We start from the raw sequence: 15730 nt of genomic DNA on the forward strand, positions 1-15730 counted from the left end.
AGTTTTAATTTATTCAACCGTTTAGGCATTGTGAAATGTTAAGAGAAAACAAAGACCGAAAGATGACACTCATATGTGAAGGTATCACCTTTATCAGTGTTGAGTTCTTGGTTCGCAAGAGGCCACAAGAACTTCCAGTACAGTGGTACCTCGGGTTAAGAACTTAATTCGTTCCGGAGGTCTGTTCTTAACCTGAAACTGTTCTTAACCTGAAGATCACTTTAGCTAATGGGGCCTCCCGCTGCCGCTGCGCCGCTGCTGTGCGATTTCTGTTCTCATCCTGAAGCAAAGTTCTTAACCCGAGGTACTATTTCTGGGTTAGCGGAGTCTGTAACCTGAAGTGTATGTAACCTGAAGCATATGTAACCCGAGGTACCACTGTACTGAGAAATGCCCGCTCCTTTTATCCTCGCCTATCACCTCCATGCCACTATCCTGTTTCGACGGAGACGGAGCGCATCCCGCCCTTCTCTGCCCTGCCCGCTTCTCCCTCCCGTGACCTCCTTCTCCCCTCTCGCAGTCCTGCCCCTCGCCGGCTCCGCCTCCTCCTCTCGCCCCGGGGCTTCTTTTCTCAGCAAAACGTCCCGCTTCCCGGAGCAGAGCGACGCCGTCCGCGCTCTTGGGCGATGGCTCCGGAGGGCGCGCGGCTCTTCCCCTGGGCGCTTGCCCTGCTCGCCGCGCTCGCCACGCTGCTGGCTGTCTTGCTCGCCCGCTTGGTGCTCGACCAGTACTGGAAATACAGGGAGCTGAAGCACATCCCGGGGATCCGTCCCTGGTACCCGCTCCTGGGCAATGCGCTGCTCCTTGACCGCGATCGGAAAGGTAAAGGCGCCCTCTTCCTCCCTCTCCTCCGGGCAGCTGATGCGCGCAAGCAGCGCAAAAAGGCAGCGCTGTGAACCAGCAAACCCGTGACGCGCTACACTTCATCTCCCACTCTGAGGTTCTGCCTTTTCTTTTGCTCTTTATTTCAATAAGGATTTCCGACCGACACGTACTCCAGTCATTTCCTTTTGTGCAATGTCTGTTTACCGCAGTTGTGTGAGTGTATCACGTGAATTAAAAAAGGCAAGCAAGCAGGTTGATTTTTATTTCTAAAAAGCACAACTGTCAATTAATTCATTATCGAATAAAATACTGTATATTCAGTTGTTCCAGATGAAACTACACAGAAAAGCGGGGGGCAGGTCACCCCCCAAGGGAAAAAAAAAATCTAAAAAAATAAGGAGGAAATAAAAGAGAAGGATGAAACTCTCATGTGATTGAAGAATGAGGCAGCATCAGGAGGTGTTGGTGGGTGGCATAAAATGCGTTTGGAAGTTTTTCTGAATGCTCTGTTTAGGATCCTTGGTGGTTCCCCAAAGAGCTAAAATGTTAGATTTAAAGAAATCCTGAAGCCTAAAGCAAACATGCTAATGAGGAAATACCCAGAACTCCATTATATGCAGACAAATCATACTGGAGCCAATTATCTTCTATAGGATGAAGTCCATATTTTGTAGCATGCTTAATCAGCTCTGGTGATACTGGAAGTAATTATCCTCCACATCCCAACCAAATCTAATAGGCTGCCTGAAACCTGTTTAAGGCATGTTGGAAACATCTCAAAAGGTTGCCCCTTCTCCATTACAGTACTGAACACAAGCTCTATGTAGATAATGAACTGTGAGTGGGGTGGGGGTACTGCATTTTCATGCCACTATGTTGCCAACCTTTTTGGACCCATGGGCACATTTGCCGACTGGAGAGATTATTATGGGCATCACCTCCGTGCCAACCCCTATTTTATCTGCTACAGCAGAATCCTTTCAAATTTCATGGGGGGGGGGGGGGAGAGAAGGGGACCTTGTGGTACCAGGAAGGGCTTTGTGGGTACATGGCCACTCACAGGCACCACATTAAAAACCTCTGCCCTCCCTGTTCATTTGTATTCACAACTGCACGTTTGGGCAGAGCTACAGGCAAGCTGCAAGATAGTGTGGCATGACCCATAGGAGTTGAACTGCAAAACTTTTAGATATCTCTTGAACAATCAGTTTACGGCATTTACATGCCATAAGTTTATGGCATTTGCATGCCCTTCATGAAACTGTATATCCCCAGGGCAGTCACAATATGAAACTATGACAAAACACAATGCCATAATTAAAACTCCACAAAAAGGACAGTAAACATAATTGCAGCAAGAAACTACAGCAGTTTCCTGTCCTACTTAGATTTTCTACACATGATTATTTTTTATTTTTTTAAAAAACCAAACAAACAGGAATAAATTAGTTAAGAAGAGCATTTGAACAGGACCTTCAGGTATTTCCAACACAAGGTGTCATTGTCAGGAGGCTTTTTATCAACAATGCTAAGTCAAGGGTTAAGTCAAGGGAAACAGGTTTGTGCTGCTCTGCCTGTTCCCAAGACTGCAACACCTTGCCTTGTATGAGCAAGGTTGGCTTTGCAATGTAACTGGAAGCCCTTGGGGCCTCCATGAGCTCTCCCCTCAAATGTTCTCCCAATATGTTACGAGGTTGGAGGACAGAGCCAAGCAACCCAGTGCAATGTTAGAATGGGGCCCACTACCCATTAATCATGTGGAATCATCCCTTTGTATGAAACCACTCATAAATGGGGATCATTTATACGGTCAAAATGAATTCTAAGCAAATGTAAACTATAGTCTTAGACTTTCATATAATTGTTCTCTGTGAACATCAGGAGGTGGGAGGCTGGAATCTGCCCCTCATCTCTTGCAATCTTAATTTGGGTAGAGATTAATATGTAACTATTAATCTTAGCTTAGAGTGGGTGCTGTTCTCATGAGAACAAGTAGCATGGATGTGGGATCATTCACTTTCTCATTTTCAAACTGCATCCATGTTTTTTCCAGGTGCCTTTTCTCAGATGATACGTTCCACTGAAGTGTTGCGGAATATCCCACTGTTACTCCTTTGGATAGGGCCATTGCCCTTTTTAATATTATATCATCCAGATACTGTAGAGGTGAGTCTCCCATTGTTACTCTTCATAGCAGGGTAGGAGAAGTCTCTCCCACCCCCCTCCACCCAGGGTTGCATTTGCGGGGATTAAACTGTCAATGGGTACATGTCAGCAGTGGGTGGGGCCAGTGGTGGAGGAAGCCGCTCAGGCGCTGGCGGACGAAGGTGGGGGTGGGGGGAGTGGGCCACACCGGGTGCCATTAGGGGAAGGGGTGCCATCGCGACCGCTCCCCAGGTCACGCACCGCGCCCTCCCGGGATACACACCGCATGCCGTGCAACCCCTCGGGCGGTGGGCCACAGCCCTGCGCTGTGTGCCATGCCCGCATGGGTGGTGCGCCATGCCCCCGGGACATGCACCACGCCCTGGGACACGCGCCAGCCACGCCCCCACCTGTTCTCCGCTTTGGGGGCTGCAGCATGTAGCTCCGCCACTGCGCTCGGGCTCCTGGGGTGGTGTGCCCAGGGGCAGGGTGAGCCACTCATAGGGGCGGGGCGCACCATGGGGGATCTGGAGTCTGCCTGCCTTATCCCACTCAGCTGCCCTACAGCTGGGGGGGGGCGAGGGGGAGGCAGCGGGTGGAGTGTTTGGGCAACGCGGAGCCTGCACGCACCAAGCCACCATGTCTCTGCCAGGAGAGACGTGTGGCTCGGGTGCACTGCAGGCCCCATGGTGAGTGCCGCCCGGCATTTTGTCGCCCCCCTCAGTGGTGACATCCGGGGCAGACTACACCCACCGCACCCCCTTCATCTGCTGGAATGGGTGGTGAATAGGGCCAGAGTGTCTGCTAAAACTGTAGACACACCCACCCACACATTTCCTCACACACATCATCCATCACCTTGGCTACCTTACCTTAGTGGACTGCAAGTTGTGTAGCGGTTTTCTAGGTTGACCCTTGGCATTATTATGTCATGAAAGGCTTTTGCGAGAAAAATCCTAAATCTGTCATATGCATGCCTTGGATTATTGCACGGAGAGAGAGAAAATAGGGAAAGAATGTTGACATTCATCTGGTGTCCTGGTATAATCTGAGCAGACATCAAAATGGTGATAGATGGAGCTGTACACATTGCTCGTGTATCCAAGTAAAGTTCATTTTCAGCCTGGTACTATCAGTGCAATCCTGTGAATATTTCCTCAGAAATAGGTTCCATTGAGTCTCATGGGGCTTTATTGCTAGTGTGTGTTTTGCAAATCTATGCACACATATCTGGGATAAAGCTCCATTAGTCTCTAACGAACTTAACTTGCATTCAGATTAGAGAATATAGTTTCTGATTTCAGGATTTGTCATACCTCAGGGCATAATCAACATTGGAATATAAAGATAAAGCAAACCTGCCTTGCAAACCACTTTAGTCAAGCCCACTAAATCACTAAGTCACTTTGAACTCAAATAGAATCTATTTCAGATAGTTGACTTACTTTGAAGGTCGAATTGAATAGATAGCATAGAAGGGCAAAGTCAATAATTTATGCCCTTGATCTCTTCTGTTGGCAGGTTGTATTGAGTAGCTCTAAGCATATTACAAAATCCGATCCCTACAAGTTTTTGCATCCTTGGCTGGGCACAGGACTTCTAACAAGGCAAGTCAAAAACAACCCAGAACATGGGTGAGGCAGTGTACCCTTTTGTCACGCCTTGTGTAAGTGGAGTGTGGTACTGGTTGAGCTATTAGTCCTGTTCTGAAGGCCTGCCCCACACATTTAATGAATGTATGAAGATGGAAGCTAGACTGAGGTCATAGGCCATACCCCCAACATCCCACTGTTTGTGCGAAAAGGGTCTCTCCTTGTACACAGAGGTATTTATTGCAGATGGGAGGCCCCTTTCAGATGCTCTACTGATTGTGTGGACTTTGGAGATGGGGCTTCAGGTGCAGTCCTGCTCTATTTCCCTCCTTTTCAGTACCTGTGCTAACTAATTTTTAATCAAGAAAAGAAGTATTGAGGAGCCAATAGGTGCTGACTTCAAGACCTGCTTTTGGCAGAGGTCAACTGCCCTGCGGAGTTCCTCACTGGGAACACAGTAGTGTAGCTTATTATAGTGGGCTTGAAGGCAGCACCAAGCAGCTGATTGATCCTGACTTTTAGGCTCCTGATGGTTCATTTATAGCCATGTCTCTAGCTGTCCAACATAGATGGCATCATGTGAGGGGAAAGTGAGCCTGGCTTTTGAGAAATGGCCTCATGGGCAAAATTGGAACCCCACCCCTGTGTTAAGGAGCATAAAACTGGTTGAGGGAATCTGCACATGCTTCATGAAGGGGTAGATGGTTTGAGGTCAATCTATCTGTCTAAAATACCAATTGCTGAGAAATAGGCAATGTTGCAAGTTGGAAATGGATGTTTTGACGGGAAGGAATTTCTGAAACAGTAAGGTTCAGGACTGTATTAAGTATGGAAATGTACAGTGGTGCCCCGCAAGACGAATGCCTCGCAAGACGGAAAACCCGCTAGACGAAAGGGTTTTCCGTTTTTGAGCTGCTTCGCAAGACGATTTTCCCCATGGGCTTGCTTTACAAGACGAAAACGTCTTGCGAGTGTTCCGATTTTTCCCCGCTCCCCCTTTTTCTAAGCCGCTAAGCCGCTAATAGCCTTTTAGCCGCTAATCCGCTAAGCCTTTAATAGCCGCTAAGCCTTTAATAGCCGCTAAACCGCTAATAGCGCTAATCCGCTAAGCCGCTAATAGGGTTGCTTCGCAAGACGAAAAAACCGCTAGACGAAGAGACTCAAGGAATGGATTAATTTCGTCTCGCGAGGCACCACTGTAAGTCTTCCATGGCACTGAGGTAGTGAACTGGAAGTTCTGCCTGGTATCTGGAACAGGAAAGAGATAAGAGTGTGGGAGGAAAAAGCCTTAAGAGGGGACCCTTCATAACTGATAAATCCAGAATTGGCATTTTAGAGCCATGACTTGGGGGTTTGAAAAAGTGTTTAAGTGCACGAACATCATCATATATCATACTAGTGATCTCATTTCACGGAGCACTGGTCCTTATGTGGTCAAAATGACACCTTTATGTAGCCCAAACGAGGGTGGTCTCAGCAGGTTCAGGGGAACCCCAGGGTTTGCAATAGCAAATCTTTTTGTGGTGGATGAAACAGAGAAAAAAAACCAAGGGAAAACAGCTCATTGAGGACTGAGCATGCTCAGTGACTGTGGAATGTTGGCTGAATGTTAGAGAAAGAAATGACCAGTTGGAGGCAAGGCAGAATGAAGTGACTGGAAACCTGAACAAGAGCACTGCAATATTGTATGGCTGGTTCTACTTGAAGACATTACATGCATTTTGTTTTGAAATTTGTTTGTGTAGAGAAAAATAATATTTAAGTCTTTGTTTTGCAGCACTGGAAGCAAATGGCGATCCCGAAGGAAAATGTTAACGCCCACTTTCCATTTCACCATCTTAGATGATTTTCTTGAAGTGATGAATGAACAAGCCAATATCCTTGTTCAGAAACTTGAAAAGCATGTGGACAAGGAGCCATTTGATTGTTTTTTATACATCACATTGTGTGCCCTTGATGTAATCTGTGGTAAATGCAGTTGCTGCTGTCAAAGTGTTGCAGTGAATGAGGTTTAAAGATCCTTGCTCATTTGTTGGGCGAATGGACATTTTTGTGAGATCTGACCAGAAGAGTTGTTCACCTTGCAATAATATTACTTACATTTCGCTTCCTAAATTGGGCACATTTACATAATACAAATAGCTTGTTATCCATTTAAATGCTGATTGAATAATCCAGTGGAGAACAGGGATTTAAAATATACACTGATGGAGTTGAAAAATAAAATAACAGACTGTGATCAGTTTGAATAATTGCTGATTTGCCATCAGTCTGAATACAGGTCATGATTGGGACACAAACACACAATACTATGGGAGGAAATGAGAAGTTCTGGATACAGTTACTGTAGTAGTGGTGCTGTGTTAGTACAAGACACACTTGACTATGAACTGACCAGTGGTAGAGTGCAGCAGGTCTTGGGTTCAAATCCTGGCTGGGAAACACCCTGGTTCTGAAACTTGGAAAACCATTGGAAGTCAGTATGACTTGATATATGGTTGCTCCCTGTGTTCATTTTATGTCTCACTCTTTGGTTTGTAGGCAAATGATTCTCTAATTGATTTCTTTCTCTCCTGTTCCTAGAAACAGCTATGGGCAAAAACATAGGAGCACAACAGAATAAGGATTCCGAGTATGTCCAAGCTGTCTACAGGTAGGTGTCAATGTGATGATCTATTCCAGCAGCAGGGAATTAAAGGTGGTAGTTGGACTCTAGTCACATTTCGAGGGCTGCAGGTCCCGCCCCCCCCCTCTTCAATGGAGCCTTGGTCTGCAAATACTAGGAAAAAAAGTCTCTTTCCCTTCCATGATGCAGACAACCTTCAGCTTTAACTTGACTGTCTGCATGATAAACCTTCAAAGGAAATGATTTTAGAATGTTGTATTATTTTTTTACTGTTGTTAGCCACTCTGAGCTCAGCTTCGGCTGGGGAGGGCGGGATATAAATAAATAAATAAATAAATAAATAAAAATTATTATTATTATTATTATTATTATTATTATTATTATTATTATGGTCTGCTTTGTATGAGCTTCCTCCCTGCACCTCTTTTCTGGAGGTGGGTTGCAGGTGGCCTCTCTGTGGGTTGAATGCTGATGTCGAAGCCACATTAACCCTGCAGGCGATAGGGGCGACAACTGTATGCCATGGCATATCTGTTTCACATGTAAACTATGTTTCTCTGCCTCTTTACATGACAGCCTAGTTGCAAGAAATCTGGGCTCTTTGCTGTACTTTGCAGCACTTTTCTAGAAAGCGTTGTTGCTTGTTACCCTAGGATGACCGATCTGATTCATAAAAGACAGAGGTCTCCTTGGTTCTGGTTTGACCTTTTGTACCTCATGTTCCGACAAGGAAGAGAACATCACAGAACCCTGAAGATACTTCATAACTTTACTGATAATGTAAGCTGTTGCATTTTCTCTTCATGCATGATGTTTTATAGACACCAATATCAAAGTGATTTCTGCTAATATTCACAATTGTGGCTCTCCCAGCCCAAGAGTCCTGTTCAGGGCCTGTTCACAAGGTGTATGTGGGGCCTCCCATTTTATCTTCACCACATGCCTGTAAGGTAGGGTCTGCTAAGAAACTGATTTCTCCCTAGTGGGTTTTTTCCAATTCAGAATGCAGGTAAGATTTCAGCTTAAAATCACTGTCTCTGTGAGGAGTTGTCACTTAGAATTCTTTTGATACAAGGGATAAGATGACCTTCATTCATTAGATTTACTCAGTCAGGCATCCATTTTCATGCAGTGCATTTACATCCAGACAGCTTTTACAGAGATATTTGAAATGCCTTGTATCCTGATTTTATTACCCAGAAGTAGGTTTTTGCCCATGGCAGTGTCCATAGGGCGCTTTAGACAAGTTGGGTGCAATTGGATATATTCCTTTTTTCCCTTGTCAGCACAATGCACTTTGCTAGGTCCAGGGTGCAACAGAGATAGCTTATCACTTTATATGACACTGCAGGGAGTACACACATTGGATTATGCAACCTGAGAAATGAATGACTTTTGTTTTGTTTTGACTGTCTAAGGTTATTGCAGAAAAAGCTCGTGAATTAAAAAACCAGGAGAAGCATGGAAGTGATGTTGTCAGCAATGGTGAGCAAAGCAGGCGCAAAGTCAGGAGAGCTTTCCTTGATATGCTTCTGAATGCCACTGATGATGATGGGAATAAGATGAACTACCTGGACATTCGAGAGGAAGTGGATACATTCATGTTTGAGGTACAGAATGCCCTGTATAAGAGTGCTGGTTGTCCTCCACTATTTAAAGGATCACAACAAGCTAATGTATGTGAAGGTCTTTGAACGAAGACAAGACATTAAGGGTCTTTTATCAGATGACTTGGTAGTTTGGTGGTCATCCATCTGTCTCAGGAGACATTGGAGGTGTGTCCCTTTGGGGGTGAAGTCAAACTGTTGGAAGGTCGCAGCGCCTGTGGTGGCTGTAGAGACATGTTTTGTTGCAGCTGGGGCACATGAAGGCATCTGGTTATGCTGCTACAGATGCACCATGGTGTTTCTTCTCTCTATGCTTCTCCCAGTGGTCATTCCTCCTCTGGTCACTGCTGTGGTTGCACAACCTGTCTGTCTGTCTGTCTCCAGGCACTGCAGTCATCTGCAAGAGCAGATATTGCCAGCCTTCATGCCATGTTTGCAGATGTTTTTGTTGTGCAGAGTTGGTCTGCCAATGCAGAGGCAGATTTAGGGGAGCGTGGCTGGTTTGGTTGCAACTCTCACACAGTTGCCAGACAGATTGTTAATGGTAGTTCAGTGAATATACTGTATTTTTCGCCCTATAGGACGCACTTCCCCCCCTTCAAAAATGAAGGGGAAATGTGTGTGCGTCCTATGGGGCGAAAAATACGGTAATTAAACTGTGACTTTATCCACTGGTAAAAAATTAGCAGTATTGTTGTGTATTTGCCCTCTGGTGGTTATAAAGGCACTGAAGCATGCTTGCTTATTTACTAATTATTCAATTCCATTTATGAAGTCCTTCCTTTAAAATATCTTGGAACTGTTTAACAATACAAACAATTTAAAAACATCACATATAAAACTGTTACAAATCCATATGTAGACCGGGATCAATGATCCCCACTTAAAATGCTTGTTGAGAAAGGAAGGTCTTCACTGAGCACCCAAAAGACAAGAGGGATCTGCCTGTTGTCTTGCGGGAGGCATCTCCAAAGGTTGTTGTTCTTTAAGACCTGGGAAGTTGGGGTGAGTTACAATGGAGTAATCAAGGAAGCATACTTTTATACAACAAATTGTTTTCGTATGAAATTTTCTATTGTTAATTTTATGACATTTTCTGGAATTGTGTGAAAGCAGGAAAGGCAGGATATAAATAGAATGAAGTAGCACCTTAGAAGCAAAGCTTCAGTTTATATGTCTGTCTTATTGCTAGATAGGATTATTAGCTGTTCAAACAAGATCTTTTCAGATTACGGGAGTGACTCAGGAGTGTCATTTTGCCTTTGGTACATGGGAAGTGACCAGGCCTGGCAGATCCCCTGGCACCTGGTATTCCCAATATACAGTACTTTAAATTTTGAAAGACTTACTATTGTGCATGGGACTGGTGTCTTTCAATTTTGGATTTGAACTAGCTTGTTTGGGCCCTAGATTGGACCATCATTATAATGGTTAAGAATTCTATTTTTTGTGAGAACATGTTAGACCTCTTAAATTCTTTCTTCCAAGGGTCATGATACTACCACTGCTGCCATGAACTGGTGTATTTACTTGCTTGCACGTCATCCGGAAGCCCAAAGGAAGGTTCACCATGAATTAGATGAAATTTTTGGTGAGTCTTTCCTGTGGGTATAAACCGGGGCAAGTTTAGAATGCAGGGCTACTTCTAGGTATGTGCTCATGCTGATTCCTCTATTGCAGAGATGGGGACTCTCTGGCCTGTGGGCCTAATTTGGCCCTGCACAGACCCCATTTAGGCCCATGAGGCTGTTTTTCCTCAAACCACACCCACCTGCTGCACATTTGATGTCCAATGTGACTTAGAGTCTGGAGTAGGTGAGGCTGTGGTTACAGAGGGAGCTTAAAGTGAGAATGAATGCTGGGATTGGTTGCCCTAAGAAGTTCCTAGAGAGCAATGCTGTCTACAGGGGGGAAATGTCTGCTTGCAGATGTAGTTTTTGAAACCATGCAGCATCTGCAAACAGGCATCAAAGGAGATTTCTTTAATTGCCAATTGGCTGGTTGGGAATTACAGCAAGATCCTGTGAACTTTGAATGGTGGGCAGCCCCACCGACTTTCAAAATTGATCTGTATGGAGAAGATTAAGGGTCTGGTCCCCTGGTCAGTTCCTGTTCCCCACCACTGTTCTAAATCAGGTGGAGAACCTATGGTCCTGAAGACATTCCTGGACCCCCAACTTGCTTTAGCCTCAGCCAGAATGGCCAGTGCTTAGGAAAGATGGGATATATACTCCACTAACTTCTTCTGGAGGGCCACAGTCTCCCCATTCCAGCTCTCAGAGGACAGCTTTAAACAAGAAACCTCTCTGGTTTCTGACTTGGCTTACTCATCATTCTGCCTTGGCTTACTCATCATTCTGCAGATAGAATCCATGATGCATATGATCCTGTCTATTCACCCAGTAATGGCCATCCATTGGTGTAGCTCTCTTAACCAGATCTCCTTGGGCAGCTCAGTTAGCCCAGCCTTGGTTAGCTCAGTTGTTTAGCATGACACTGGTAATGCCAAGATTGCAGGTTTGATCCCTGTATGGGACAGCTGCATATTCCTGCAATGCAGGGGTTTGAACTAGATGATCCTCAGGGTCCCTTTGAATTCTATGATTCTATGATTCCTATATAAGATGTGCTGTGGTCTTCACAGCTTCAGTGTCTGTTAGCAAAAAGGAAGTCTTGATGAGTCAGTGTATTGTTTTATCATAACCCATGGCTTAGGAAAGTGTGCTGACTTAAAGCTATCCAGGCTAACTTCCTGAGAATAAGCACAGAAATGAATTATGGAAGTAACTGATCTAGACCTAAAATTGCCCCCTAGTCCATCACCATGTAAAATAGCTGTAAGAACTTCAGTGTTAGGATGCATGTTTTGCTGGTTATAAATAACACATGTTTGTCTCACTGCCACTGGTTTTATAAGGGAACTCTGATCGTCATGTCACAATGGACGACATGAAGCAACTACGGTATCTGGATTGTGTTATTAAAGAAGCTCTTCGCCTTTTCCCTTCTGTTCCACTTTTTGCTCGCAAACTGAGTGAAGAATGTTATATTAGTAAGTAGTCCAAGTGGGTTTCTGGCTTGATGAGCTATGGCTATAAGCTCAGGGCTAATTTCATGAATATCTGCTCTTTTTTCGCAGGAGGATTCAGGGTACCAAAGGGGGTGGATGCCCTAATTCTGCCTTTTGCGCTGCACAGAGACCCTGATGTCTTCCCAGAGCCTGAGGAATTCAGACCCGAGCGGTTTTTCCCTGAGAACGCGGCTGGACGGCACCCATATGCATACGTGCCTTTCTCTGCTGGGCCTAGGAACTGTATTGGTACATATGAGAGTCAAAAATCTGTATCTGGAAAGGAAAAAAAGGGGCCATCAGTCAGTGGCAGGGAGTGTTTAAAGGGGGTGATTATTTAGACATTGGCATTAGGCATTTAAAGCAGTGTCATATCCATTTAAACAGTCTGGCTTCCTCCAAAGCATCCTAGGGTGCTACGAGTTGTTTAGAGAATTCTGGGAATTGTAGCTCTGTGAGGGAAATCAACATCTCCCAATAACTCTCAGCATCCTTAACAAACTACAGTTCCCAGGATTCTTTGGGTGGGTGTGCGCCATGACTTGTTAACACTATCATAGTGCTTTAAATGTATAGTGTGAATGCACCTTAGTCTAAAGTTATTTCTACATCAATATTATCAGTCCTTCCCTTCCAATTTTTCACTTACTCCTTCCAATGGCTGCAATTCCACTGCCTCACCCTCTTTGTGTTTGTTTGGTGGTTTTGTATAATTACAGAAAAGTGTTTAAGGATTTAAAAATGAATCTGAGAACCTGACCTCAATGTCACATGACTCATGTTGAGTAATAACAAATATGTATTATTGCTCTAGTTAATTGTATATTGTCATTGCTTTCCAATTCCTCTGCAGGTCAGCGCTTTGCACAGATGGAAGAAAAGACTATTTTAGCCACCATCCTACGGCGCTTCTCTGTTGAAAGTGCACAGCGACGTGATCAACTTGACCTTGTAGGAGAACTAATTCTTCGTCCTGATAAAGGCATCTGGATTCAGTTGAAAAAGAGAAAATAAGTTAAAATAAGTTAAAATAAGAACCCTCAGGGAAATTCCTTACCACCTTGTATTAGAACTGTTTCAGACTGCCTAACTCTTCCTGGACTTCATTTTTTTAACCAAGATTGTGTTGTTGCTTATTACAGGCCAACAGCTGCATTTTAGAAGCAGATGATTATTCAAATGATGGGTTATTCCAATTGTCTTTGCAATTTGTAGGCTTCAGCCTAGGTTGCCACTAGCTGACTTTCCTTAATCCTAAAGAAGATGAGCAATACAGTGGTACCTCGGGTTATATACGCTTCAGGTTACATACACTTCAGGTTAAAGACTCCGCTAAGCCAGAAATAGTACCTAGGGTTAAGAACTTTGCTTCAGGATGAGAACAGAAATCGTGCTCCGGCGGCGCGGCAGCAGCAGGAGGCCCCATTAGCTAAAGTGGTGCTTCAGGTTAAGCTCAGTTTCAGGTTAAGAACAGACCTCCGGAACGAATTAAGTACTTAACCTGAGGTACCACTGTATGCTTAATTTTTTTTTAAAGAACTCATTCATTTCAATATTTAAAGACCTTGAATATATGAGAAAAATTAGACCTATGTTTTGTAAGCATACAGACAGGATGGAGGATCTGCTCCTGCTTAGCCTCTGGTTTGCCCCTGCCCAATTACATTATAAGGTCCCTTACAGTCTAGATCAAGTGTTATATCCTATGGTGATTTTGCCTGAGGATGGTATCTAAGTAAATTGTTCAAAAAGCACACATGACCTTACTTGAGCAATGTTTCCAAGTGAATGTTAATGGATTTTACACATATGCATCGTTATACATGGTGGTCTGTTGTCCACTTCTCTCTCTCTCTCTCTCTCTCTCTCTCTCTCTCTCTCTCTCTCTCTCTCACACACACACACACACACACACAGACACACACACACAGAGACACACACTTTTATTTTAGTGCAAGTGACCTGACCAAGAATTTCAGAAACATGGAGTGTTCCAGAAAAGAGACTGAACCTTTAATGCTAAGGGAACTAAGGTAGAAATGGCCAGTAGGCTAAAGTGTTCATAAATGTATACACATATACATGCTGCATTATACAGCTATTACCCAGCTCTAGTTAACTGTTATTTACAAGTTTACATTGTGTGTCTGCTTCCATTTCTTACCCATTACTCGTTTTATTGCTGTTTGTTACCTGTGTAAATTCAACTGCTTTGCTGCCTACCTCCTGAACATTTCAAAAACAATCTGAAATCAGTTTAATAAAACTGAATATGACACTAAAAATAAATAAATAAATAAATAAATGCTGATGAAAACAGTGGAAATTGCCAGCATTAAATTATGGAAATCATCTAGTGAATATGATCAGTTTTGTTGTTCTTGTTGCTTTCAGTCTGCAAACAATACAGAATTCATTACACCCCTCCCCCCATTTGCATTGTGTCCTTTACACTGAAATGCACATCACGACAGCGTAATTTATGTACATTACATAGTCACATAAATTATGCTTGTTACATAATTTTGTTTTTTTAAAAATATAATTTTTTATTGGTTTTACAAAGATTTTAAACAATACGAACATATAAAAAGACATACAAACACGTATAGTTTCATAACTTTTTTTTCATAAACCTCATTTCTCGGACTTCCCCATACCTCCCTTTTCTGCATCCCAATGTCCAAAGTTTTCCAGCAACTTCCACTTAAGTCTGTCAAAGATATGTCTTCTTAGTCTTTCCTTCAGTCTAATCTTATATCGCTGTAACCCTTTCTTTCTCGAAACCTCGACATTCTAACATTCATCAAGTCTATAATAGTCCTTAAGATAGATTTTAAATTTCTTCCATTCTTCTTCTGCCGTCTCCTTCCCCTGGTCGCGGATTCTGCCGGTCATCTCCGCCAGTGTCATATAGTCCATCACTTTCATCTGCCATTCTTCCAGAGTGGGTAGATCTTGTGTCTTCCAATACTTTGCGATGAGTATTCTTGCTGCTGTCGTAGCATACATAAAGAAAGTTCTATCCTTCTTTAACACCAATTGGCCGACAATGCCCAAGAGAAAGGCCTCTGGTTTCTTAGGGAATGTACGTTTAAGTACCTTTTTCATTTCATTATATATCATTTCCCAGAAAGCCTTAATCTTTGGGCACGTCCACCAAAGGTGGTAAAAAGTACTCTTGGTTTCTTTACATTTCCAACACTTATTGTCAGGCAAATGGTATATCTTTGCAAGCTTGACTGGGGTCATGTACCACCTGTAAATCATTTTCATAATATTTTCCTTTAAGGCATTACATGCTGTAAATTTTATACCGGTGTTCCACAACCATTCCCAGTCAGCAAACATAATGTTATGACCAATGTCCTGTGCCCACTTAATCATAGCCGATTTAACTGTTTCATCCTGTGTATTCCATTTCAGCAGCAAATTGTACATTCTTGACAAATTCTTAGTATTGGGTTCTAACAATTCAGTTTCTAATTTTGATTTCTCCACCTGGAAGCCAATTTTCCTATCTTGTTTGTAATTCTCCATTATCTGATAATAATGGAGCCAATCTCGTACCTTAGGTTTCAATTTCTCATGACTTTGTAATTTCAATTTATCTCCATCTTGTTCCAAAATTTCCCAATACTTTGGCCATTCGGCCTCCATATTGAGTTTCTTCAATGCCTTTGCCTCCAAGGGTGACAACCATCTAGGGGTTTTGTTTTCCAACAGGTCTTTATATCTAGTCCAAACATTAAACAACACTTTTCTGACAATATGATTTTTAAAGGCCCTATGCACTTTGATTTTGTCATACCATAAATATGCATGCCAACCAAATGTATTATTGAAACCCTCTAAATCTAAGATA

The 15730-nt window shown here is 43.4% G+C and overlaps 1 protein-coding gene across 1 annotated transcript; it reads left to right on the forward strand.

The window, feature by feature from the left end:
- The first annotated feature begins 597 nt into the window (after positions 1–597).
- LOC309540864 (cytochrome P450 4V2-like) lies at positions 598–14171 on the forward strand. The gene is made up of 11 exons (XM_082238211.1): positions 598–822; positions 2879–2991; positions 4492–4577; positions 6340–6530; positions 7146–7215; positions 7842–7968; positions 8607–8798; positions 10284–10386; positions 11713–11847; positions 11935–12114; positions 12719–14171. The coding sequence occupies exons 1-11, from the start codon at positions 627–629 to the stop codon at positions 12877–12879; spliced, it is 1554 nt and encodes a 517-aa protein (XP_082094337.1). The 5' UTR covers positions 598–626; the 3' UTR covers positions 12880–14171.
- The last annotated feature ends 1559 nt before the right edge of the window (positions 14172–15730 follow it).

The sequence above is a fragment of the Podarcis vaucheri genome (assembly GCF_965113315.1).
Source record: "Podarcis vaucheri genome assembly, chromosome: 9".
In the NCBI taxonomy this organism is placed as follows: Eukaryota; Metazoa; Chordata; class Lepidosauria; order Squamata; family Lacertidae; genus Podarcis; species Podarcis vaucheri.

What these genes read in the sequence shown, in the direction of transcription:
- LOC309540864 (XM_082238211.1), top strand. Translation starts at nt 627, where the DNA reads ATGGCTCCGGAGGGCGCGCGGCTCTTCCCCTGGGCGCTTGCCCTGCTC. An exon ending in ATCATCCAGATACTGTAGAG is followed by an intron (nt 2,992 to 4,491) that starts GTGAGTCTCCCA and finishes TTCTGTTGGCAG; the next exon opens with GTTGTATTGAGTAGCTCTAA. An exon ending in TGCCCTTGATGTAATCTGTG is followed by an intron (nt 6,531 to 7,145) that starts GTAAATGCAGTT and finishes TCCTGTTCCTAG; the next exon opens with AAACAGCTATGGGCAAAAAC.